Genomic DNA, 24,716 nt, shown 5'->3' with positions numbered 1-24,716 from the left:
ATTTCTATATTAACGTACACGATGAACTTACTAGATGTCGTTCAACTTTGTTGTGAGTCTAAGGTCTTAGGGTAAATTTGTGTCAATGATCCTGATAAAAAGAATTGAAGTTAGAAGAAATACAAGCCAAATGGTTTACACCTATAATTTCTATATTTCTACAGCCAGGTTTTACTTCGGGTTCTTTATTGAAAGTCAATCTAAAATTATTCTGAATCTTTCCCGCATCCGCAACCCTCAAAATCGGGATTTGTCAAGCGTTCGAATGGAAACTTTGTGATTTCATAAAAGCGATTAGATATTCTGGTGTGTCATCATGCTGCATTGTCATTAATCCAGTCAATTAATGGCTCACATTCATATGTTGTAGAATTGGGAACATGATTGGATCAAGAGAGAACTGTAAATAGAAAGAAGTGAGCTAATTAAATTTAGGGGTGCTTTTAATAATCACTGCCGTCTCTACCGGCTGCGTCACTCATCAAATGCGACGCAACATAACAAAGCCCCGTGAGAGTCCGGACACGAAATCTCAAACAACACATGGAAAAGATGGGATTTACAAGTTTTGGATAACTTCTTAATTTCAATTCTCACACGAAACCCAATGGGATGTTCGGACCCAAAGATACAGCCATGAAAGACGCACCATCATCCGCGGGTTCCATCGTGTTCTTGTTAGGCGCATTGCTCACGATTGTCCTGCTGGTGCTCCTGATCCTCCGCCATTACCTACCATTGCGAACGACTCCGGCATATTTGACAGTACCTATTTTCTTCGCCCTCGGTCTGCCAGCGAGTATCATTCTTCTAGTGCCTATAGATCTTGCGTCTAGCTCAAGAGCAGAGGATAGCGCAAGTAGGGGAATTTGGCTGCCAGATGGAGCGCTACTTGTCCTATGGCGGGTTGCGTACTGGTTGACGTTCGCACTTACTTGGTAAGCAGCCAAGAATACCACTGGAGGGTTGAGCAGTCGACTAATCTTTGCACAGGTTTATTCTCCCAATACTCGAAGAATATGCAGATGCTGGGTACCGAGAGCCTAGGAGTCGGCTGCTGTATTCTCTTCGCGCCAATGCATTGTACCAAGGCATCATGTTAGGATCCGGCATCCTGGCAATGATATATTTCTTTCTTCAATCTGGAGCAACGCTATCTACGTTCAAGGGTCTCGTCATGGCGTTGGCATACTGCTGGAGTCTTATATTTTCGATTGTGTTGATGGGCAACGGGCTTGTGTCGATACCGCGGAAACTATTCCGAAATGCCAGTATAGCAGGGAGGTTAAAACGAATCCAAGCAAAGGCTGCTACAGTTCATGAGAAGATGGAGGATGCCATAACGAATTTAGAGGACCTCGAGGCGCAAGTTACCGCTCTAGCGCAAAGAAAGAATGGCTCTGCAAAGTTATTTCAAGATTGGATTGAAGAGTTGGCTGAGGAATCTCATTTGCCAGAATCAAGACCCCGAACCTTGATGCGCAGAATGTCTACACCACAAGTAGTGATTCCAAATGTTATTACCGAAGGTTATATGGCGGATTTGAGTAGGAAACTAGACAGAGCGCGGCACAGTCGTGCTCGATATTTGGATGAGTGGGACCGAATACTCCAGTCCTCTACAGATGTCCAAACTATATTGGATTCTGCAGGATCCAAACGTATTGAAATTGGAGAAGCATCACCTAATGCTTCGCTACTCGATCGATTTACTATACTTACGCCGTACACACGATATCTTTACAAGAATTACGTCCTTCCCTACGGAAGAGTAGTGCTAGGAGTTGCTCTTTCTCTGGCTTCTTTCTGTATCATCTGGTCGGAAGTCATCAAATCTATCAATCCATACTTTTCCATCATTGCTCTTACCGTCGTTCATCACCAGGAAGGAAAACGCGGCCAAATTGGATTCGCCGGTCAAGTCATTGCTGCTTGTTGGATTCTCTATATGTGCGCCGCAGCTTTGGTTACGCTTACAGAGGTTAAAGTATGGAGAGGTCGAGCTCTCGTACGACGAAATACACATGGCGAGAGTGCTATGTGGTTCGCTATGCAGGTGGCCAAGTTGACAGTTCCACTCTCCTTCAATTTCATCACTTTCTTGATACCCGATATATATGAACGTACCGTATTTTTCGATTTCCTCGGACAGTATGTCGAGCTCACACCACTTGGTAAAGGCTTCAACTGGCTGTTTCCGACTCTTGTGCTCATACCTGTGGGAGCATCTCTTTTCAACCTTTACGGCAAGGTCAGAGATTGCACAGGGTTTGGAGCGGGAGTAATTGATGATGGAAATGAGGAGAATGATACTGGTTATGGCACTGGTTCGTGGCGGGAAGGTCGAGACCTGATAGAGCGTGAGTTGCAAGGGGCTTCATCATTAGGTCGACTTGGTGGATCAGAGCGAAGAACTCATGTGCCAAACAACCCGAACAACCGCACAGCACCTCATCTATCAGTTCCACCTGCGGAACGAAGAGCTTTAGGTCAAGCATCTACATCAAGACCTAGTGCTACAACACAACCTCAAACATCGATTGAGTCCGAAAATGAAAATGTTTTTGAAGCTTTCGGCCATCGTTTTAAGAACACAATTGATACCGTTCAGACGCCGAAATGGCTTCAGAATGTAGGTGATGGTTTCAAGCGGCCGAAATGGATGGGAGGCGATGGGGAAGGAGAAGCCGAGCCGCAAAGACCAGGCAACGATGTGTCTCGATGGTTTGGAGGACGTAGGGATGGTAGAGTAAGATTATGAGTGGGCACAACCATTTACAGCATAGCGGAGGAGTTCTTTGTTAACCTAAACTTGAGTATAAGTAGTATATATTAATATAATTGACACCGCATCATCCATAACCGTGAGCTAGCAGAAGGTACTTGTCTGGGTATCTCACTCATCATCAGACTCATGAACATATAATTCTGAACATATACGTCTCTCATTGAAAACAGCTTCTTCCTGACCTCCCGCCTCTTCCTTATACCCAAACCACTCCTTCATCTCCTCCCAAGACCTCTCATACACCTCCCTCCCCATCACACCAGCCATCACCATCCCTTCTAAAACACTAATCACATAATCCTGACAGTTCCACCCCTCCCTCTCCTCCACCTCCACTCCTCGAATCACCCCCATAATCACCCCCCAATACACCGAATTACACGAGATCACATGAATCAGTCTGCTTGAAGCCCGTGGATCAGTCCTGAAATGGTTTGCGATAAAAGGACCGTTTTCGACGGTGCGTGCTACTTCGAAGGTGTGCCAGCATCCCGGGGGCTCGGTGTCGTTGGTCATGGCGATGGCAGTGTGGTGGTAGTTTCCGTCGTTGAGCGGGTGGATGGAGATGGAGAGGTGGAGGAGGGGTTGGATTGCGCTTTCTGGGGAGGGGTTTTGGAAGGGGTTGAGGTGGTAGTTGTGATCTGAGGGAGTTGACATTTCAGGACTCAAGCTGGGTTGCTTTTTAGTTTGGCTCTTCTCATCTCATGAGTGAAGATGACTGCAAGAGATTTGGTTACCTGTATTTGCTTCGACGTTTAAAGAGAAATGGTAAAGCTAACTTTGAAAGAAATTTGTCTTACAATTCCCACAAACATCCACTACATAGTTCTATATCAATTGATTAGTATATTTTGTTCTCCAACAAATTCTCAATCAGCAATGCAGCCTCAACCCCAACGATCCAACCGTGCCTCTCGTATCCTACCACCCCCCCACCAATCAATATCCCCATGCACATCCACAAACACCCTCGCACATGCATGTACTAACCCGCCTCGAGCTCTCCAAGGCGGAAGATTAACCCTCACCGGCCCCGGAGCGGCCCCGACGTCGACCTTAACGAGGGGCTGGGAAAGAAACTTTTGGATGGCCCGTCTAGACCGAGAACATCTTGGCTCATAAGATGGGATGAGGATAATTCTCTCGCTAGGATATGCTTACTTTTGCTTCAACTTGTTTTGCTTCTTACACATTAATGAGGTTACGGTCGCTTGATGTGGTAGCACGGATTATACGATCTTGAGTGAGTTCGAAGGTTTGAAGGGTGGGGCTTGGGATGAAGAGTGAAGTGAGATAAGATGGACGATTATATGTTTAAGACGTATGTGGGGAGGTGTAAGAGCATTGTAGAGGCTACTACGTATCTTGAGATCTTTACTTATTCGGTGAGTCTTTTACAAGATGGATTGAGATGGTGCTAATTAGGGTAGGATCCGGCGTTCGATACTATCGAGGAACATCCGTTGACGCCTGATGAGTTTGAGAATTATTTACACCAACGAGTAAGAATTTGCTGGGTTGGGTTATTGGGGTTTGAGTACTGATTATTTCAAGGGGGCTTTTGTGCCCGCGAAAGTACCAGCTGGAGTTACCAGAACATCAGCTATACGATTAGTGTGAGTTGTTCTCCACGAAGGACACCAAGGCAACTCAGCTAACAGACCAAAAGACTACAACAAAACGCAAAGCACCCACATACGTTTACCCCCGATGTTTTATCTTTTACTCATCGAGAGTATACCTCGATGGTAGAGACAATGAATCTCCCATATCGAACCATCGAAAGTATCAGCGCAGTCGGTCCCTTCTTCTGGTCAGCATGGGATCAAAACGAAGAAGATCCACATCTTCGTACTCCAACCCTCCCAATTTCATCTCATCCCAACTAACAATCCCCAGAAATCGTCTACCGCAAATCCGACGTCCGCAAAAAAGGCTACACTCGCGGTTGGGAACTCACCCTCTCACACTCCATAAACTCCACCCTCACCACCGGCTTTTGCAAAGGCACCCCCTCCTCCGACATAGTAGAATGCATCAAACACCTCAAAGCCTGTTCCTCCCAGATCTTCCACCCCTTACTCCTCCCCACCATAATCTTCTCCCACGACATCTCCTTCAAAACCGAGATCAAGCAACGCGACGCACGTGACTGGCTCCGCCGCCTCGAACACGCCGTCTCCATGCGCTCCGAGATCCAAGAGCAGGAGGGCTACGTGAGTAAAGATGGGGTCGTGGATCTCGATGCCGTGAATAGGGATTTAGTCGAGTGTCATAGTCAGGTGTTGTGGAAGCGACCGAAGGCGTATCTGGAGATCATCGATGGGATAGAGAAGTCGATGGAGAAATTCAGGGATAAGTTGCCGGAGAGGAGGAGGGGGAGGGAGATGAGACAGTTGCATGCTAGTATGCTTGCGAGGTTGGATTTTTATAAGATTAAGTTGCAGGGCATTGATAGTTATGCGTATACGACATTGCAGAGATTGGATATTCAGAGGAGTGCTGTACGTCCCCTTTTCCCGTCATCATTCTGAACTTTACTAATAAGTGTGGTATAGCTCTACAACATCATCGCCCAAAAAGAATCAAAACTAAACTTCCAAATGGCCGGCGAACAACGCAAGCTCGCGCACGCCTCCACGCGGGACTCCTCGGCCATGAAAACCATCTCCCTCCTCGGCGCCATCTTTCTCCCAGGCGCCTACCTCGCCGCCGTCTTCAGCATGACCTTCTTCAACTGGTCGCCGGACCCCGGTCAACCCATCGTATCCGCGCAACTCTGGATCTACTTTGCGTGGACGATCCCCGTGACGATGGTGATCGTGGGCGGGTGGTGGTTGTGGGAGAAGAGGAGGGAGCGGATTTATGATCGCGAGGATCGAGATTTGGAGAAGGGGAGTGAGGAGATGGAGGGGAATATTATGGCGACGATGAGGAAGAGGACAATGAGTAAGGCAAGTACGTGGAATAATGGGAAGATGGAGGGGAAGGGGGGGAAGGAGCAGAAGGAGGCGTGAGGGGGAGGTTTATTTCTTGGAGGTGGTTTTATGATATGATGATTTATGAGAGGATGATTTGCTTTCTTGTTTGAAGCGCTGAAATAACGATTTTATGAGAAAAGTAAAATATATATATAGTTTTTTGATGTATAGATACAATTTAAGACGGCTTGAAGACTTCATCTTGTCAAGTTTTTGACTCCGAGACGGTAATCAGTAGCCAAGAACCGTTGAAAACCCGGTGGCATGACAGGCCAGCTAGTCCTGCTCAACAGCTTCACAATCCGCTTCAAGCACAGAATCACAAGAACAATTTGACGACAATGTGTATCTCATACTAAGTAACAACCTCAAAGTCTTACACCCTCTCCACTCATCCAAAAATCTAGAATGAACAACATCCCTACTACACAAATACCCTGCCATCAACACCATACGCCCCCAACCCCAACCCCAAACTCAAATCCAAACCTTTACCACAACGATTATTCTCCCCCGTGCCTTATGTATCCCATAGTCTTCCGCCCGTCCACCGCATCCTCACTTCAGCAGAGGACCAAGCTGTGATCCCTGTGAAAGCTGAGCAGCCTGAGAAGCCTGTGTAGCCTGCGAAGCTTTCAGCACCTCCTGCATGTAATCGATATCCTTGATCGTCTCGTTGAAGATCTCAGCAAGCTTTGCTGCGACGACATTACGATTCCATTCGCCTCTCATTTCCCAAAGACCCTCCATAAGTTCGCGGTTGATCTGTTCTAATTGATCGACGCTGCAACCACTGCTGCCAGCAACGATTCGGTCTAGCAAGACGTCGATGAAGTAGGAGTCGGAGATGTATTCGTTGCCTTGTGACGAGATTTGCGAGGATACAACATCATCTACAGGAGAGTCATTGAGAAGATTGACGAATCCTGATGGTTTGGATGTCGAAGCCGAGCGATTAGGAGCATTGAAATGTGGTACAGCAGGGTTACTCGAGTGCTGGCTGTTGGTACTCGGTGTATTCTGAGACATGCCTTGCAAATTGCCACGCGCAAGACCGTGAGCTTGAGAGTGTGGCCATGGTTCATCACTGCTAGTGTTTGATGCATCTTGCTGACTTGATCTTTGTGACGCATTTGTCTGTGTATCTGGTAATTGTGAATCATGACCAGGCTTATCGATTGGACTGGAAGATTGAGCTCCATGACCGATTCCATTCGTTGCTTGAGTACTCCACCCATCAGTAGATGTCTTTTTGCCCGAGGTTGTCGTCGAGGCATCATTCACAAGATCACTTGGTGACGTGCCATGTGGAATCTCCTGGAAGGCGGATACTTGAGAGATTTGCGATGTTGGCGCAGGGTTAGACAAATTCGCAGTCATCATGTTCCGTAGTTGACTTGGTGGATGCATAGGATGAGAGGCCTGTGTAGGTTGGGACTGTTCGTCGGTGCCGCCCATTTGCACATCGTCGCTTTTTCGCGAAGGTACAGAAGATCCGTTCGTATCAGAAGAAACGCCATTCGACAAACTACTGGAATTATGGACAGAAGTCGAGAATACGGCTTGTCTTTTGGGGACAGGATCACTTAGCAGGAGAGGTGGCTGACCGGCTTCCGAAACCTCGGTGTTTGGCATGTCAGAACCTACAGCACCACCAAACGGATTCTCTGCACGCTTCCTTTCTTTTTCTTCCTGTTCTTTGGTCCTCTGAAGCTGTCGTCTATAGACATTCTCGCAGTCTGCAAAGATTGGATTCACTTCGATCCCCATCATATCGACCTCCACATTAGACACAAGTTCATTAGCCCTCAACAAGCGCTCCTTGTCGCCCATATGCTTGGCATCTTTTGCAAGCGTCCTGATGTCGTGTAAGAAATCCTTTGGTCGAGCGTAGAAGCCGTTGGATAATCGCTCCTCGATCGTTGTGGTTTCCAGATTATAGAAGAACTTCTGACTTGCTGTTTCTCGCAGTCCCTTGACGCCGTCTTTGTCTGTATCAATCTCATATGGTCTGAACCCGACAGTATCAGAGCGCACATGATTGGGATCCATTTCGTCCAGGATGTACTGAATCTGAGACTGAAGGATGGCAGGTGTACGGAATTTTCTATACTTTTTCTGTATCTGATCCATGATTGGCTGGATCTGGATCTTAAGGAGGTTGAGTAGCTGGCGATCTTTCTTCAGTTGCGCTTTAATCTCCTCCTTGGTTGGCGGCTTTACCTCGGGCGGAGGGGCAATTTGTAAGACTTCAAGCTTCCTCTTCTTTCGGTTTGCCGGCTGGGGGAAGTCGTTAGGAGTTAACCTAACATATTCAAGGATGTTGGAGAAAAAAGCTTCGCGACTCTCCTGTGAGAAGTTAGCAGTGAAATGATGGAGTAATAAGTGAGCATGCCTTTGTAGGGCGTCTAATCTCTTGTCGGCTTTTGCTTGAGTAGCAGAATAAGTCATTCAGTAGCGCCGCATCAATATCTGCAATAGGCTTTTCTGTAATGCCCACAACAAGCACAGGATCCGTAGGCGGAATCGCTTTGAGCATGCTCACAAAGGTGTCAGTCTGCGCAAGAGTGAGAGTATGCCACCACGTCTCTGCGTTAGGAAGATAAACAACGCTAGGCTTGTGACGTCTGACCTCGGCGAAGAGCTGTACGAGGGCCTGTTCAGGGCTCTAAAATTAAATTAGCTGATGAATGCTTCAGATGGTTAACGAGACATACCCGACCAGAATCACTAAAGATTGTGGGGAGATCGAAATTCTGAACATGAAGCCCCTCGAAGTGGTTGAGGAGAGCTGCGCCAAGGTAGTTCTGGCCCATGCCGGGTTCACCGCAAATCAATATTCGTGGCCGGAAGACTCTAGATCTCTCGAATTCTTGTTCCATGGTCTCTCGTCGAAATCCTTGATCAGGATCATCATATTGCTCATACATCGCTTCCTGGAGTGCGGTTGTTTTCTTTTTTATTGGAATTAGTTCATCGACAAATTTCTCAAGTCGTTTTAGCTCATCACGAAGGAGAGGCTCTACTACTTTAGGCAAAGGGGTTGCTCCTGAAGAAGCTGATCGCTCAGAGGATGGTATCATGTTCTTGATGGAGATCATAAAGTCCTTGGCAGTAATCTTGACCTTGTCCGGGTTAACGATGAGCTTGTCATTAGATCCGTAGATTTGAGGATATGTACGTTGAACGGCGTTCAGCGCTGCCTCGGTACACAAAGCACGCAGGTCTGCGCCTCCATAGCCTTTTGTTCTCTCAGCAATGCTGTTCTTGAACTGATCGTCGAGGCCCCAATCGCGTGTATTGATATTGACAATTGACTTTCGAGCTTCTACATCTGGTAGAGGAAAGTAAAACTCTCTGTCAAAGCGACCAGGTCGGCGTAGAGCTGGGTCTATATTGTCAGGCCTATTTGTAGCACCGATAACAATGACCTGGCCTCGACCATCCATACCATCCATGAGAGCTAGTAGCGTTGAGACTATAGAAGCATGAATCTGTTCTTGTTTACTGGAACGAACAGGGGCGAGACCATCAATCTCATCGAAAAAAATGATACTTGGCTGGGTTTTCCTCGCTTCCTCAAAGAGAAGTCGAAGTTGTCTTTCGGCCTCACCGACCCACTTGCTCAATGCATCGGCACCTTTGCGCATGTAGAACGTGACTTTGCGAGATCCGGAGCCAACCTGTGCGGCTAAGGCTCGTGCCAGAAGGGTTTTACCAGTACCAGGTGGACCGTAAAACAGCACACCACGAGGCGGTACAATGTGAAATTTTAAGAAGAGCTCGGGGTAGAGGAGGGGCATCTGAATCATCTCCTTGAGCTTGTCAATATGAGCATCCAGTCCACCAACCTTGGTGAAGTCGACATTCTGATCAACGCCCAAGGGATCCGCGTCAGCCAACGCTTTGCGGCTCCCAACTTTGCCCAGGGCAGAGGGTGTTCCAGAAAGTGCGCCAGTAGGGTCCATGTTTGTCTGCCCCATGCCAGGAAGCAAACCAGAAGGCATAGCGGATGTGGGTGTCATTCCAAGGGCTCCGCCAACTCCTACCGGTCGAGCCATATTCTCGTCATCACTGCTATCAGAGTCAACACCGCCAGCTGCGCCAGTACCCCAAGGACCACCAATAACTGCAGGAGGACCACCTCCGCCTCCAAACGGACCAAGAGTCGAATATAGATTTCTCTCCCAAGGTTGGCTGGCACCACTCCGTCCACCTTTTGCTCTACGAGTTGGTGTTGGGGCCGCCTCCTCTCCATCTTCGTCCATAGCATATATCTGATCCATGGGCTTGATACTGTAGTCGACTGGCTTTCTTGTGCGAGTTGTTGACTTTTCATAAACGATACCTGGCTCTGATACTCTTGGACGGCGTCGTCGAGAACCTGCTTTGAGGTCATAAAGTTCTTCAGCTAGTTCATCCTCGTCAAGCTCTTCGGGATTCGAGTCTGGGCTGCGTCTTCTAGATGTGCTTTTCGATTTTGCCTGCACGCCACGCCTGCCCCGACGCTGCGACCCCGACTCATAGTCCTCTTCTTTATTCCCTTTCGCTCCTGGGTCGGAAGCGGAAAGCTCGTCAGCAGACTCTTCAACGGGCTCAAAATCACTGCTTGCATCTGTTGGCTTTCTCTGTGACTGGTTCTTTCGCGATCTGTTTCTCAACCGCCGGGAACCACCTGCAGATTGTGCTTTCGTCTCATCCGCTTCTTCTTCGGCTGGTAGGTCAGAGACAACCAGCGCTGGCCGCGATCCTCTTCGTCGCGTTATTGGAATGTCTTCGTCTTCGTCTTCATCGTCGTCTTCATCCACTACAGCTGGTTGTGCAGCACCCTCCTCGGTTTCGCCAACCGCGTCTTGTTTATCTTCGATGTCTTCTTGTGCATCGGGATCGTTATGTCCTTCGCGCTCGTCAGTGCCAGGGACTTCAGTAGCCATTGTGATATCCTCGTCCTGTTCTTCGTGTGAAGTTGATTCGTGCAACTCTTCTTTAATGGTAGATGCTGGCTTCTTTACGCCCTTTCCACCGCGATCGGCTCTTCTACCTATGGGCTCTGGAGATTGACCTTGTCGAATAACATGTCGACCCGATTCGGAAAGCGCTATAGGCTCTTCGCCCAAGGCTTCGGATGTCGCTCGAGTTGCTCTTCGAACAGGTATCCCGGCAGATCTAGGTTCTGCAGTGCTGCCTCTTCTTGGTCGTGTGCTTGCCGCGCTACGAAGCGCACTGCCAGCACGAGTTGAGCGGCCGAGCGCTGGTGTATTGATTTTTAGTTTGATGATCTTCGACTTTCGATTCCGCGACGGAGTTGTTACAACTTTTCCTTCTTCATCGTCGTCATCATCATCATCATCATTATCGTCATCAAACACGGGTTTTGCGCGCTTCTTCGGTGACTTCGTCTTCGTGACTTTCACCTCTTCCGAGTCACTCGCGTCCAAATCATCGACCTCGGATTCGGAAGGATCCTCATAGTTTACTTCCTTCTTCGCCGCTTTCCGCACCCTTCTTCCTGTTTTCTCATTCATCTCGAAATCTTCCTCTTCCTCGCTTTCCTCCGAGACCGACAAATCGTCGTCGTCCAGGTCGTCCTCGCTGACGTCCGACCCTCGGTATCTCGCTCGTTTCGCTGGACGGCTTGACCCCTTCCTGTGACCTGCAGATTTCCTGGATTTCTTTGGGGGTGCTCTGGTCTCTGTAGGATCGAAATCTGTGTCGTTGGAGTCCGACTTGTTTGGGTCGAAGTTTTCTGCTTTGCGCTTCGATGGCATTTTCGTTTGCAGGACTTAAATTACCGAATTCGCCACCCAAGGTACTGTGCATATGATGCCAACGAGTATGGGTCGATATTTGAAGTTCGCAGTGCGTTTACTCGCTCATCTGCTTGAAGTGGCCGACATCTGAAATGCGGTTAGTATTGCGCGCCGCTTCTTCTGTACTTGAGGAGACGACAAGAACCGGTGTGACTTACGCGTAATACAAAGAGACATTAACAATCGATGGAGAAAAGTCAGACAAAATAGATGACGATTTGCAAACGGCAGAGTCGACGATTGAGGATTTGGATGAAGCGTCTGTCCTGTCGCGTAAAGGCAACATTTGAGTTCGACCAATCACAGCAGGCATAAGCGACCCGACAGGCCCCACCCAACCTAAAATGCAACACACAAACCCGCCTGCTTGGCAAAGAACACGATCAGGGAAAAGGAGAGACAACAACGACAAATAAACCTACATTGCAACCTCCCGATAACAACGTCTAAACACTTGCTAGACGGTCGAAAAGGTGTAGAAATGACAAGCAGACGCTTGGGATTCCATTTCGAGCGAAGAAAAGCCGTCCACTAAGACGAAAGTCGATCTGCACAGGAGTGCAAAAGAGGGTGTTTTCTTCAAGAGAAGATCATGCTCACCGTCGATACTGAATGGATGCGGCTTAAAACCTTATTTTAACAAAGTCTGGTTCCTGGATTGCGGAGACTACCCCAGAGTCACGTGGATATTACATTGATTTTCTTCATGATATCCCTAAGGATCCCAATTTCGAATAGATTAATCGCTAATGGTATCTCGATATTTATGTCTCTTCTTTTTTATTATTCAAACCTTTGTTCTCCAAGTTTATGTTCTCACTCCTATCCGACAAGAAGCAGCAGGGTGGCATTATCACGTGAGCGCTACGGGGCACATCTCTGTAGGACACGGCCACTTAAAAATTATCGACGTGCAAGAAGACAACTGAATCGAACCGTACGATACCCTCGAGTGTTCTTGATTGTTGTTTCTCACAGACACATTCGAAGCGTAAAATTATCTGATAATGCGTACGGATCGCTCACGAGAGTCGGGAGATGATAGCAAATGACACAAGTGAACGACCTCCAGCAGATAAAGAGAGTGCCAGTCCGTCATTCCATGACCCTCCTGCGCTTACGCGATATATATTATACTAAATTATCATAGGACCTACCTCCTATAGTACTACTGAAATCCGTCCAGTCTTCTTCGAGGGGTACAACTACCCCACTAAAAAACTTATCCCTGAACGTCTCGACTTCAAGACTTGGCTTCCTATGGTCAAATTCGCAATTTACACACCTTCGCACAGCATCTCCATATCTGTTTCCACTCTCTTCGTAGACTTGACTCAGTAGACGACGAGCAGTCATGTAAGCTGTAAGCTGAGGATTTAGACTGACATCTTCTTCCTCACGAAGTGCTTCAAGCGACGAGCCAAAGCAAAGCTCGATCAGCGACACGCCGAGAGAGAATATAGTCTCGTTTTGTATAACGGAAAAGTGTTTGATGCTTTCATCTTTGGTTTCGGGATCAAGAACTTTGAATGTTCGCGAAATATAAGGGCTTTTAGTCCCTGAAATAAATAGAATGTCACTCGTGGACCAGCGCTCATCTAGCCATGGAGTTTGACGCAGCTGAAGCACGCTTGCTGCAAGAGTCAATGCGAGCTGTAGTCTCTCTTTCCGCGTAAGTTTTGTTGCTGGATTTCTAGAACTTGACAGAAGTGTAGAGAGATTCGTTACTGATGGCAGTGTGTGTGTCAGCGAATGGACTGGATATATATGGTGCCTCATCCGCGTCTCGTCGAGAATGAAGCCTAAGCATTCTTTTGTATCTGTACACCCATGAAATGCGAGACAGAGGTCTTTTATTTGTGTTGAAGCCGTCCCTATTATTGGTTGTGGAACAGGAGTTCCAACCAACAAATCATTTGCCCAACTGACCCCCTTTTTGGCCTTGGGCAACGGTGTTGGTGACGGTTGCTCCTTTCTCAAGGGTTTAGGCTGTTCTATTATCTCCAAAGCCTCGATATCCGCCTCTCGCAATTTCCACGCCTGACTTTCTGATGTGTTGAAACCATCATAGCTAAAAATCATTCGAAAGCGTAATTTGCCAACATCGCCCTCCCTGTTCGGTGACGTTCGTGCTTCCAGACGCAAATTGGCATGATGCGGAGTTTGGCAGGTACAACACAAGTTCTTCTTCAGCCCTCGATATAAACTCTCTGCTTGTGAGCGTATTCGATCGAATTCGGCAACCCCTCGTGTCATTCGTCGTTGGCGCACCGGCTCAAGCCGCAGAGACTGATGTGTCAGATTCGCCAGGATTCCATTGTCCTTATCAACCCTCCGCATCAAGTCCTCGTAGGCAGACTTGGAGAGACTGAACTTTATACGCTTGTATTCTCGTTTGTACGTTCTAGAATCGGTCCATCTTGGCTGCGGGCTAGCGTGAGCAACGCTCCAGGGAGAAGTACGTTGACATACCTTGCCGTCTGGATCTAACTCCAACTTTGATTTGAGGTCTGTAACGACCTCGTTGAAATCATTGATAGTCTCGACATACGACCTATAAGAATTGCGCAGCCTGTTTTGAAGTTTACGACTCAATTCCGCGTCTGCCCAACCTGGGCCTCCAGGCATTTTCAACATGTCGGCAAGTGCAGTATCCGGAACAAGGCCAACAAGTAATTCTTCTAAGGTGTTCAAGAACCTATCATACTCAGCACCAAGAACTCTCTTTAGGCTTGCAAGCTCCCGCTTGTATCTCCACCATTTCTCGATCGTCCCAACACCTTCGGCATAGTGTTCCAAAGCCGAAATGATCAATGGAAGCGATCCCAGGATGAGTCCAGCTGTTTCGACGCCGGTGACCATTATTTGCAGTGCCACTGGTATCTTAAGTATCAAAGCCTTTTGAGAAAAAAATTGGTTATTTGTTGTGTAAGGCTGCCTGTCGCAGACCCCGTGCCGCGATGCACCCTTGTTGCTGCAGCTCTCACAAAAATGGTTCAACAGTCTGCTGGAGGCTCGACTAACCTAACTTGCTGTCAAACTTCTTGGAAAATCGACTACAGAAAACCTCGGAGGTGAGAAGTCAGTCTGGCTTGGTCAAACTACCCTGTAGCCTCTTGGGGGAAAGCTGTTCTTGCTTGCTGCACACCTTCTCTAGGGTTTAGGCAAAATAGCCAATAGAAGGTCTCTTCACACGATAAAAGACATAACTCCTTTGAATTTTCTCACGACAAACTACGATGGACCGGTCCATTGCATCAGCCTTTGCTAGCAGCCTAGGGCAATTCATTAAGCTCTCCCTTGCACTACGAGTTCCAAGCCCAGCAGTAGCCGACCAACTGCCATTATCTATGGTTCAGGATGAATTGGGTAGATTAAAAATCTGGGCAGGGTAAGTTACTAAGTTTTACTCCGTCTGAGTAGATTAGATTAATGAGATGGTATACAGGAACATTGCCGCCCATAGAAACGGGAAGGTCTCTCTTGATCACCGGCTTCGTGACGCCACGCCTTTGCGGGGCAGGATTGTGTCGCTGTTAGATGACATGAGCGAAATTCTCCAGGAAGGTGCGTGTCACTTTATCATTGTCCGAGAATTATCATTTATTTATTGGCTGCTTTTGCTGTCTCACACAAGACGTATTTTACGTCTCAAAACTCAGCTCAATGTTAAGTCCCGTGAATTAAATTAATTATATCGATGTCACCGAGTGGCTTATAAATCTTGTCTAACATATTCCAAGCTATTGCCATAGTTTCAGGGACTCGGCCAGCCCGTAATAATGCAGACTTTGATTCTGGTTCGGACTCGGAACTCTCAATAGATGAAGCTCGAATAGAGAGCGAGAGCCATCAATTCACGGAATTGCAGCAGATATTCCAAGATGTTGTCGTTGTTGTCGTTGTTGTCGATTGTCTCTATAGGCTGTCAATGTCCATCAGAAACGGTGTCTCTAACCATGACCGACTCATTAAAGCTGCCTCCATTGACATATCGTTTTACGAGGCGTGGGATGTCAATCATGTTAAGGCGAAATTCCCAGCTGTTAAGGTATTTGTCCGTGTTGACATGATATTGCCTGCTGACGATGGGGCAGCACTACCTTTGTTTGCGTCTTGGAAAGGCATTATCAAGAAGACGTCAATACTTCAAGTATTGTGAAAAGCACCACAAAAAGCTCGCACAAGATCTAATTGAGCCAAATATAAAAGATGTGCATGCACATGCTTTACCTAGGACTCAGGGGCCGGATGAGCCGATCGATAGCGCGGCAGCTAAAACTCGAGTCGATATGTCCCTCCAAAACGAAACAGTCATAGGCAAACGTAGCGTGGCTGCAAACACGATACTAACGGGGACTTCCGCATCCGAATTTGTTGGAGCAGACATTGACGTTGAGACAAAATCTGACAGTGGCCAGACCTTGACCTCTTACGCATCGTCAGCATCATTCGGAGGAAGACTCGCTATTCCTCCACTTCCGTCGGGATCGACAGGCGGGCGGCCTTTTGAATGTCCGTACTGTTATACAATGGTAGGCATAAAGAGTCAGAATGCTTGGAAGAAGCATATCTTCCGAGACCTTCAACCGTATATTTGCACTTTTGAATCATGTTTCAAGGCCCGTAAAACGTTCAAATCCCGTCACGACTGGTGGGATCACGAATTGAACGAGCATAGAAAAGTATGGTCTTGTGCAGCCAATTGTCAGGCAATATTTCATAGTCAAGCTGAATTCGAGAAACATGTAAGGGAGACACACATGATTACATCGAACCAGCAAATCAGTGCCCTGGCAGACGTTTGTCATAGACCTGTCGATGGAAAAACCGAACAAGAATGCCCTCTATGTCTTGAGGTATTAGACTCGTTGCAACAACTTTGTCGTCACCTTGCTCGACATCTTGAGGAACTTGCGCTGTTTTCATTGCCACGGGACAGGAATGAAGAAGGTCAAGATGACGATTCGGACAAACCACAACAATCAAAGTCAAAGTCTTCTGGAAAATTCTCACAGCAGTACGAGAGCTCCTCTTCTTCGACTGATGTAAATTCCTTATACGAGTCGGACGATGAATCAGGTTTTCAGACATCAGAGCTAATATCATCATTCATTTTCGTAAATCGCCTCCATGACGCCGAGAGATTATTAATGCTTGATCGGTTAGATCGTCGACTCTTTTATCGAGGAGAAGTTGAGAGATTAACTAAAGAGCCCCAAGATCCCCTAAATTATGCTCTACTTTTCGACAATTGTCTAATTCTTGCAACGAAAAGTATTGACCACAAATATGAAATAACTTGTCAGGTAAGAACCACAAGCTCAATGTGAGGCGATACTGATGATATAACACAGCCAATACGCATAGAGCTTCTAGTATTACTTGACCAAGTCAACGACGAGTACCAGTGGAAGCTATTGCCGATTCAAGAGGGTGAAGCAAAGGAAGGAGCAATTGCCAAAACACCTATACAGGAGCTATTCCCTCTTTTTATTCGAGACATAAGTACTGGCGACATCTGCGCGCTGGTAGTGAAGTCCGCATCACAACGAAAAAAATGGTGGGATAACATCCAGCTGGCCCAACAGGCCATGTCCTCTCGAACACTCTTTCCCGGTAACTCAGACGCATATTCGCTAACATTGATATGGCACGCAGCTTCTGGAATCGGTAGTGAGACCGCAGCTCCTCAGAAGTTTTTCAAGAACCAGATTGGAATTCCCAAATCCCTTGTGTTATTCGAAGACAAGCTTATCCATCTAGCACCTACGTTTGTAGAATGCGTCACGCCTTTTTACTATCGCGGAAGGGGTTTAATCGCTATGAGTAGTTCGACAGACTTCTATGTCTTCGATCCGGCAGTGCCATCGAGTCCAGCATTGGTATACTGTGCTAATATCGATCCTGTGACTCAAATCACAGTGCTTGAAGGCCCCGAAGTTATGCTAGTTCTCGCATCAAATAATCTTTATGTCATTGATATTATGAATGGCTTCAAACTCTCACTTAAACTATTAGAGAATGTCAAATTCTTCAGATTTGCAAAGACAGCAGAAGGTAATTTTATCTATTGCATAACATGTGAGGGGTCAAATGAGAGCCTCTCGGTGAGATACTCAGCGTTAGAAATTCCCAAAATATTTTCTGACCAATTACAGTTGATCGAGATATACCACGCTTCAAAGGGACGGGGCCGTGATTTCTGCCAGCGCCGCGCTGAGAACCCTCCCGAGCTGGATAAGCCTCTGCTATTCAAAGGCTACGGATATTGTTATTGGCGGTACGCCGAGTACTACCTCAGAACACCGTGTTCCCAGATGCATGTGTTCGATAACATGTGCATAGTCTTCGTCACAGACAGCTCATTCAAAGATTGCAGTTTGATCAGTCCACCTACAAGAACCATACCAATTTCTTTGCCTCGAGAACCATACCAATCTATCAAAGGCAGGCCGTTAGAAATCTTTAGTCTTCCAGAAGGAACCACTAGAAGTGGTGTTCTTACAAGTCACCTTTGTGTATACGAATGTAAGCAAAAATGCTGTATTAATTGAACAAAAGGCTATCGCTAAGTCTCCAGGTGTTGCGATATATATCGATAGGGACGCAGAGATTAGTGATATTGAACCAATTACCTTCGTAAGCAAGGCGACCGCAGCCGCGCTTGACAGCCACTACCTGTTCATCTTCCATGACGAATTCTTCGAGATTTGGGACGTAATCACTGGCCTTCTGTGTCGGATCGTCACCGGCTTGAGCGTCAAATATGTCGGTAGCGACAAGGGCATCTTGGTTGCCATGCAACATGCCGAATCTGAGGGCCGTGATTCTGTGTTCGAATTCGTGTTGACGGATGAGAGTCAGAGAATGAAACAAACAAATACACCATTGACGTTTCCGTTCACCGTCACCACGGAATAGTCGAAAGTTGGCGATCATTCAATTGGCTAGATATAATGTAGTTTGGGAATGGCGATCCCGACATAGATTCCAAGGCAGGCCAGCAGTTGATTTATAGTGACATGGAAAGCTTAAGGACTAGTATGAACGCTATGTAATTAAACAATGCGCAAAAATAAAAGGCATTTGATTTACAAGGACATACTTCCCCTCCAAACGCTCACGAGCATGTGTGCTCGCGGTTGCTTCGTCGTGTCGACAATTGTACAATGTTTCAGCGAGTACCAGAAGAACTTAGTTCCCTTCAGCTACCACAACTGACGTGTTTCTAAAACTGACCCTTTCCTTTGCTCGACGTGCGTTTGGACTGGACTAACTTCATAGAATTGAAAACTTCAAAGAACCTATAAGCAGGACAGATGACCGGTCAACCAGTGGTAGTCCGTGGAATGTTCCAACCTTCGTTTAAACACTTAAATGTCTAAGCGTAATTTGAAAACCTCATGATTTACTAACAAATTTCTTCATTCGAGTGTACTTTTTGCTGTCTATCTCTGTCCAGCGATCGGATCCAGATGAATAGTAACACGGTCTGGCTGCGTTTGCTTAAGCTCATGGTTCAAACGGCAGTGACGTCTCTACAAATTAGCTAATTGTTATGTAATGGAGTAGTTGGAACAGTGTAAGAAGAGATTTGACTAGAAAAAACAGGCACAAGAAAAAAAGAGCTGCTACGATGCTACTATTATGACCAGATGCTAGGTCTGTTTAGCATAGTTGATTTGATTCAATAAGATAGTGGATCGTGAAAAGACGATGCGTGTCAAGTTGATGTAAAGCTTTATCATGTATTTTGTTGTTAGATTAGACAAATAGATAGATCCGTTCTAATATCTTTCGAAATCTGTCAAAAAACATATATATCTGTAACCTTGATTATAGACAAGGGGTGCACGAATTCGTTGTGTGATTTAGTACCTGGTCGCCTACAAACCCACCTAACGAAGTCGTGTACTCCCTGTGATATTTCAATTACCAAACTTGGAAGTGAACCAATAGTTCTCTGATCGACATTCATGATAGCGATCCCATCTGTCCACCGCAAGACCACATGAAACAGTCCAAATAAAAATCACTTGCGCTTTCAACACAAAAGGTGTAGCAACGCAACACAACCCTTGTGCGAAAAATTGAATCATCATTATCATCTCCTCATTACGCTTTATCCCTAATCTAGCATCTTTAATACATAAGTTTAAATCGTTTGTATGTCATCAACATGATCATGATCCCTCACCAAACATCTCCCAAACACTCTTCGGTTCCTCGTAAGCCACCGCAGAGGTAGCGACGGATTTGTAATCCATATTGAGTCTATTTGATTCGTCAGTCTTCGCCCTCAAAGCACAAAATGGGAAAGCAAAGGGAAAACATACCCAAAAGCTTTAGGTCCACCAACTTCCAAGCCCCTTTCAGTGGTCCAGACAGGCGGTGATCGCAGTGCAATAACACTGACCCTCAGCCCGTACTTATAATCTGAGATACCAAGCGGCGCCCCATTCGCTTTGTCAAGAACCTGTACCGTTATTAGCCTCCCTTCTGTATCTCAGTGTCAAAATGTGGCGAAAAACATACAACGATCAAATCTGGACAACACGCCAGGACTTTCTCCTCCTTACCCTGCTCCTTCAACACTGCACTCAGATTCTCGTTCTCGAAATCGATAACCAAACTCTTCTCTACCCCTTCATCCCCGATCCTGTTGGAGTCGTTTTCTGAGAACGGTTCGAGGAGAACACTTCCACGTGTAAATCCTTCTGCGACGTTTCGCGTTACCGAGATAATCTTGCCAATGAAAAGCAAGACACCGCTTTGTAATTCGAGAAGAGGAGGGATGGGATCGATTTTTAGGGAGCGAGAGATGGCGATTGATCGGCCGATTTGCCATGCTAAATTTTGCGTCAGTGGGCGACGGCTATCGGCAAAAGAGTACTTACCATGAGAGAAGCTATTTCGAGGAAGGGTTTTAGCTTCGGCGCCTGAGACTGGAGATATACACATTCCACCCAAGGAGCCTTGATCTGTGCATGCCGTTCGCATGAGGTCTTCTGCGTGGAAGTTATCCGTGGCTGTTGAAAATGACTATATAGCCTGTTAAACGTGTTTTCAACAAGCGATGAATAGTACATACATCAACCCTCCCAGATCCGTCTGCTACACTGCATGGTGCAATTGGAACGTCTTTCAAACAGCGAACTGTCTGCCATACCATTGGATATGCTCGTGCTACGAGATCGGTATCAAGTACGCTCTTCTTGAAGCGGCGAGCTGCTAGGATTGATTCGAATGCGTTCAGACCTCCAATCTCGTTTGGAACTACCGCATCGAAGTTTTCGATTCCCGCCATTTTCATTGTACCTTTCATTGCGTCTGTGATTCTTCACCTAGAGTCAGTATATACATTGTGCTAGTCGAAATGCAACTTACTCATCAACCCCTGGTATCCGCTCCAGATAGACACCAGGAGATCCCTGAACAAGGTTAGAAGAGTCGTAATTCATATAGCAGAATTCAACGTACCATAAAACCCGCAACAAGAACTACGGCATCGTCGGGTAGTGTATCCTGTCTTCTGATAGTGATGTCTTCCCCATTTCGAAGCGCCATCAGGCACGCCAGATAGGCGGAGTATGGTTCTCCACAACTCCCAACACCAAGAATTCCTGCTCCGTCTTGCAAGAATTGGAGATCTAGCTCGGAGAAATACCACAAATCTCCTTCAATTCTCGGCCGATACGACTTCACATCAAACTGTTTTACGACTTCGTACGAAGATCCTTTGGTGACGGCTGGGCTTGAATCTGTGATCGCACGAGCACACTTGGCGATTCGCTTTTTCCGCAGGGGCGCCTTTGGTATCACTTTATCAGGAGCGAAATCATATTTATTTTTCAGATCGCCAACGACTCGCACAAGTATCCGCGTTGCACCATTGGTAGCATAAGATAGAGGCACAACATCAACTTCAACAACCTCAACAGTCTTGTCGTCTCCACCAGCTGCAACACACTTCTTTTTGGCGATTGACGTTGCTCTCTGAATCTCAAGGTCGATTCCGTGGGTGGGGACGACTGTTTTGTCGACAGATCCACTAATGCGCCCAATCTACGACTGTTAGTAAGATTAAGAGATATTGAATCGAAAGACTTACCGCAGCCCCAACAGCATTTGCTACTTCCAAGTATTTCGGCCGGATCACCTCACTAACACCAGCAATGTGCTCATCAACAATAATGCTACCGCCGCCTACAAGGATGACTCTCGCCTCGCCCTGCTTTGTCTTTACTAAATCAATGGCATCTTCCAACGCTCTGCCAATTTCAGCGAGACCAGATTTCTTTACTTCGGGATCAATCAACTCCTGCGTGAAAGTATTAACCATAACTAAGTCTGTGGCCTGTAATCTGATTAGCTGAAGCCCACGATTTGATTCAAGGTACCAGCTAGCTCACAGTAAATTTATTTCCGCCAAAGGCAATACCCTCTTGATTCAACCTTGAACCAACAGAGTCTGGGCCCACTGAAGTTCGCAATCTCTTTGTCCGGACAAGTGAGCCACCGCCCAATGCAAGGCTATGAACATCAGGTATAGTAAAGTTAGTCCGCACTCCAGCAATCTTGACGAACGCCGCCGACTGCCTCGGATAGCCGGACTTGAGAAGGGCACATATATCCGTGGTAGTGCTACAAGGGGTCAATTGGCAAGACGAAGAAATGACTGTTGATGTAACTTACCCGCCAACATCGACCACCAATACCTCTCGCCCATCGTTTGCATCAGAAATGTACGACTTTGCTAATAAAGCCGCGCCCCTAGCACTGTTCGTAGGTCCAGACGAAAAACACAATATTGGATACTCTGCTGCCGTCTGAGCCATGCTCAGCGTACCATCATTAAGTGTGATGTACAGGTTGCAGGTGCCCAAATGTCGAATAGCCTCCGAAAATCCAGCAATTACATGACGAGCAAAGCGGCGTAAGCTCGCATTAAGTATGCTGGCATTCTCACGCTCAAGGAAACCAAGTCGGCCGATAGCATGAGAGCAGGATATATCGTAGTCGGGGCCAAGCTCCGACGCCAGAATCTTCTTTACATCCTCTTCTTGTGCAGGGTTGGACGGCGAATATATGCCTATCACCACAATGCTCTTGATAGATTTCGCTTTAATAATTCTTGCCTGCTCTTTGATCTGGTTCACATCAATGGTGGCGATAAGAGACCCATCCACTGCTTGAATCAGCAATCACGTTCAACGAGCAAACAAGAAAACAAGAAAACGTCGCGGGAATTGCAGGTCATAATCCTGCAAGCTAACAACTTATTTGATGACCTTTTTACATTGCGTGTAGAAATAGTAGGTGAACTAACCTTGATACCCGCCATCGACGTAACCATAATGGCCATAAAGAAGGGCACGAAGAGCAGGTGGGAAGTCTAAGAAGGGCGGGGTCCCTCTCGAATATGGGCCACAAAGTCGAATCACAGCAACCTTTTCTAGTTTGCTTGAGTCCTGCTCCAACACCGCATTGACGAATTGCTACAGTTGTTAGTATCGAATCGATGGTTCCGGCTAACCAACAACAGCTCAACAGCCATAGCCAAGACTGAGTTCGATCATTGACTTACTGTGGTTCCAATCTTGACGGCTCCCACGTGATTGACGGGTATTTCTGCTTTCTTTACAACGGCCTCGATTGCAAGTTCGACACCCTCCTGAATATCAGATGTGGTGGGGGTTTTGTGCCACCCAATGACTCTCTCGTCCCGTAGTACCACTGCATCGGTATTGGTACCACCAACATCAATGCCTATGACACACGAAGTGATTTTTGAAGGCATTTCGACGTCAAGGAGAGGCACACAAGTGTCGTTTATATCTGCTGTAGAATGAGGAGACATGTTGTTGTGTCGTGGCGAGTGACATCGCAAATACACGACATCAGAAGGAGTGAAATGTATCTAATAATGAAGGTCTAAAAGAAGTAAAGAATCAACCCACTTCTGCATGTGGAGCACCGGGCAACCTGTCGTGGATACTGTATCAGTCGGTCGATTCCGCAGTGGTAATAAGCAAGCAAGTAGCAGCATAATTGGGAGCAATTCTGCCATGCACGGGTAGGAAATGCGTGTGATAAAAGTCTTCTCTGGTCTGGTCTGGACTGGCCGCCTCGGTTCTACAGACTGGCGACGAGAGCACCGCATGCCCATGTGGGCAACTGTCAAACATACGTTGTTCGTAGGGTCGTTTAAGGTTTTTCTGGTGCATCTGGTTGGTAGGCGTGGGAGGATAAAAATTAAAGCCGCCGCCTCGTCGCTTGAAAACGACAGCAACTCTCCATCTTTGCCTCCAAAGCTCGAGTGGATGCGACGGCGTTGAAAAACAACGGCTTCTAAGTGGTGAGTTGTGGTCCTCCTGAATAATGTGTCGCTAAATGAAGGGACGTCATCGAGTCAGAAGGCGATTTGAAAGGACCCTTTCGACGGTGTTCCCGTGACTGGCTGGACATCGTGGAGGATCGATAACAGCTCCGTATACTGTACCCAAAGGATTTGAATTCCGGTGTCAAAAGAACCGATATTATTCGACAAATCTCTCTCCAGAAGACAGGCGCCAAGCGATCGACGTAGCAGCAGATACCTTGGAGCGATTGAGAGATTTGTCACATGGTTCGGACATGGGAAATATTCGAGGATATTGGAAGGTAGGAAAGCTGGGCGATACTAAATGAACAAGAGAGTCAGGAGAAACAGAATATAAACGCACGTGAGTTTCTTAAGGCAAGATGTTCGACCGGAACGAAGAGGGAGGAAGCAAGAAATATAATATCAAACCTCAAAAACCAAGCAGTACGAATATGGTCGCACTGCTCCACCGTAGAGATTGTATGGCGAGCATTAAAGTGGTGGAGTGCATACACACGTGAGTGGCCATCTAGATCTAATCTAGGCGACGGGACACACTTCAGACATCCCCGCCCCCGCTCCACAGTCTACCCCGATCAGGTGATACTTGCCTTCATGCCTGCAGTTCCCCAAAGTGTTGCGAGACATCACATATTCACAACCTCAAGGTTGCTTGCGATGGCTACTCGGTGACGGGAGAGCGGGAGGTGTTTGCTTGAACGAAATCTCAAGGAGTCAAGGTAGGGAAGAAATAACATATTGCTGGCTCA

General features: G+C 46.8%; 7 protein-coding genes across 7 annotated transcripts; 4 read left to right on the top strand and 3 right to left on the bottom strand.

Annotated features, from left to right (window-relative positions):
* Positions 1-636: 636 nt before the first annotated feature.
* On the top strand, positions 637-2,761 carry GLAREA_05490 (uncharacterized protein; the record flags this gene model as incomplete). Its single annotated transcript, XM_008078779.1, has 2 exons — positions 637-938; positions 994-2,761. 2 exons carry the CDS (start codon positions 637-639, stop codon positions 2,759-2,761), a joined length of 2,070 nt encoding a protein of 689 aa, XP_008076970.1.
* A 456-nt stretch (positions 2,762-3,217) lies between these two features.
* GLAREA_05489 (uncharacterized protein) lies at positions 3,218-3,433 on the top strand (the record flags this gene model as incomplete). Its single annotated transcript, XM_008078778.1, has 1 exon — positions 3,218-3,433. One exon carries the CDS (start codon positions 3,218-3,220, stop codon positions 3,431-3,433), a length of 216 nt encoding a protein of 71 aa, XP_008076969.1.
* Positions 3,434-4,086: 653 nt separating this feature from the next.
* GLAREA_05488 (Magnesium transport protein CorA, transmembrane region) lies at positions 4,087-5,805 on the top strand (the record flags this gene model as incomplete). The annotated part of the gene is made up of 6 exons (XM_008078777.1): positions 4,087-4,173; positions 4,219-4,290; positions 4,343-4,404; positions 4,458-4,639; positions 4,688-5,292; positions 5,347-5,805. The coding sequence occupies 6 exons, from the start codon at positions 4,087-4,089 to the stop codon at positions 5,803-5,805; spliced, it is 1,467 nt and encodes a 488-aa protein (XP_008076968.1).
* Positions 5,806-6,327: 522 nt separating this feature from the next.
* GLAREA_05487 (P-loop containing nucleoside triphosphate hydrolase) lies at positions 6,328-11,537 on the bottom strand (the record flags this gene model as incomplete). Its single annotated transcript, XM_008078776.1, has 3 exons — positions 6,328-8,118; positions 8,270-8,437; positions 8,487-11,537. The coding sequence occupies 3 exons, from the start codon at positions 11,535-11,537 to the stop codon at positions 6,328-6,330; spliced, it is 5,010 nt and encodes a 1,669-aa protein (XP_008076967.1).
* A 1,173-nt stretch (positions 11,538-12,710) lies between these two features.
* Positions 12,711-14,441, bottom strand: GLAREA_05486 (uncharacterized protein; the record flags this gene model as incomplete). Its single annotated transcript, XM_008078775.1, has 2 exons — positions 12,711-13,232; positions 13,509-14,441. 2 exons carry the CDS (start codon positions 14,439-14,441, stop codon positions 12,711-12,713), a joined length of 1,455 nt encoding a protein of 484 aa, XP_008076966.1.
* A 377-nt stretch (positions 14,442-14,818) lies between these two features.
* Positions 14,819-18,503, top strand: GLAREA_05485 (C2H2 and C2HC zinc finger; the record flags this gene model as incomplete). Its single annotated transcript, XM_008078774.1, has 7 exons — positions 14,819-14,970; positions 15,028-15,146; positions 15,323-15,630; positions 15,677-16,888; positions 16,937-17,689; positions 17,741-18,110; positions 18,163-18,503. 7 exons carry the CDS (start codon positions 14,819-14,821, stop codon positions 18,501-18,503), a joined length of 3,255 nt encoding a protein of 1,084 aa, XP_008076965.1.
* Positions 18,504-19,765: 1,262 nt separating this feature from the next.
* GLAREA_05484 (Actin-like ATPase) lies at positions 19,766-23,442 on the bottom strand (the record flags this gene model as incomplete). The annotated part of the gene is made up of 12 exons (XM_008078773.1): positions 19,766-19,856; positions 19,919-20,058; positions 20,118-20,431; positions 20,480-20,624; positions 20,674-20,920; positions 20,970-21,013; positions 21,063-21,647; positions 21,694-21,939; positions 21,995-22,226; positions 22,278-22,770; positions 22,912-23,080; positions 23,170-23,442. 12 exons carry the CDS (start codon positions 23,440-23,442, stop codon positions 19,766-19,768), a joined length of 2,979 nt encoding a protein of 992 aa, XP_008076964.1.
* Positions 23,443-24,716: the final 1,274 nt, after the last annotated feature.

The sequence above is a fragment of the Glarea lozoyensis genome (genome assembly GCF_000409485.1).
Source record: "Glarea lozoyensis ATCC 20868 chromosome Unknown GLAREA10, whole genome shotgun sequence".
Taxonomy (NCBI): Eukaryota; Fungi; Ascomycota; class Leotiomycetes; order Helotiales; family Helotiaceae; genus Glarea; species Glarea lozoyensis.
Note: the sequence above shows the minus strand (reverse complement) of the source record. Positions and strands in the feature narration are given on the sequence as shown.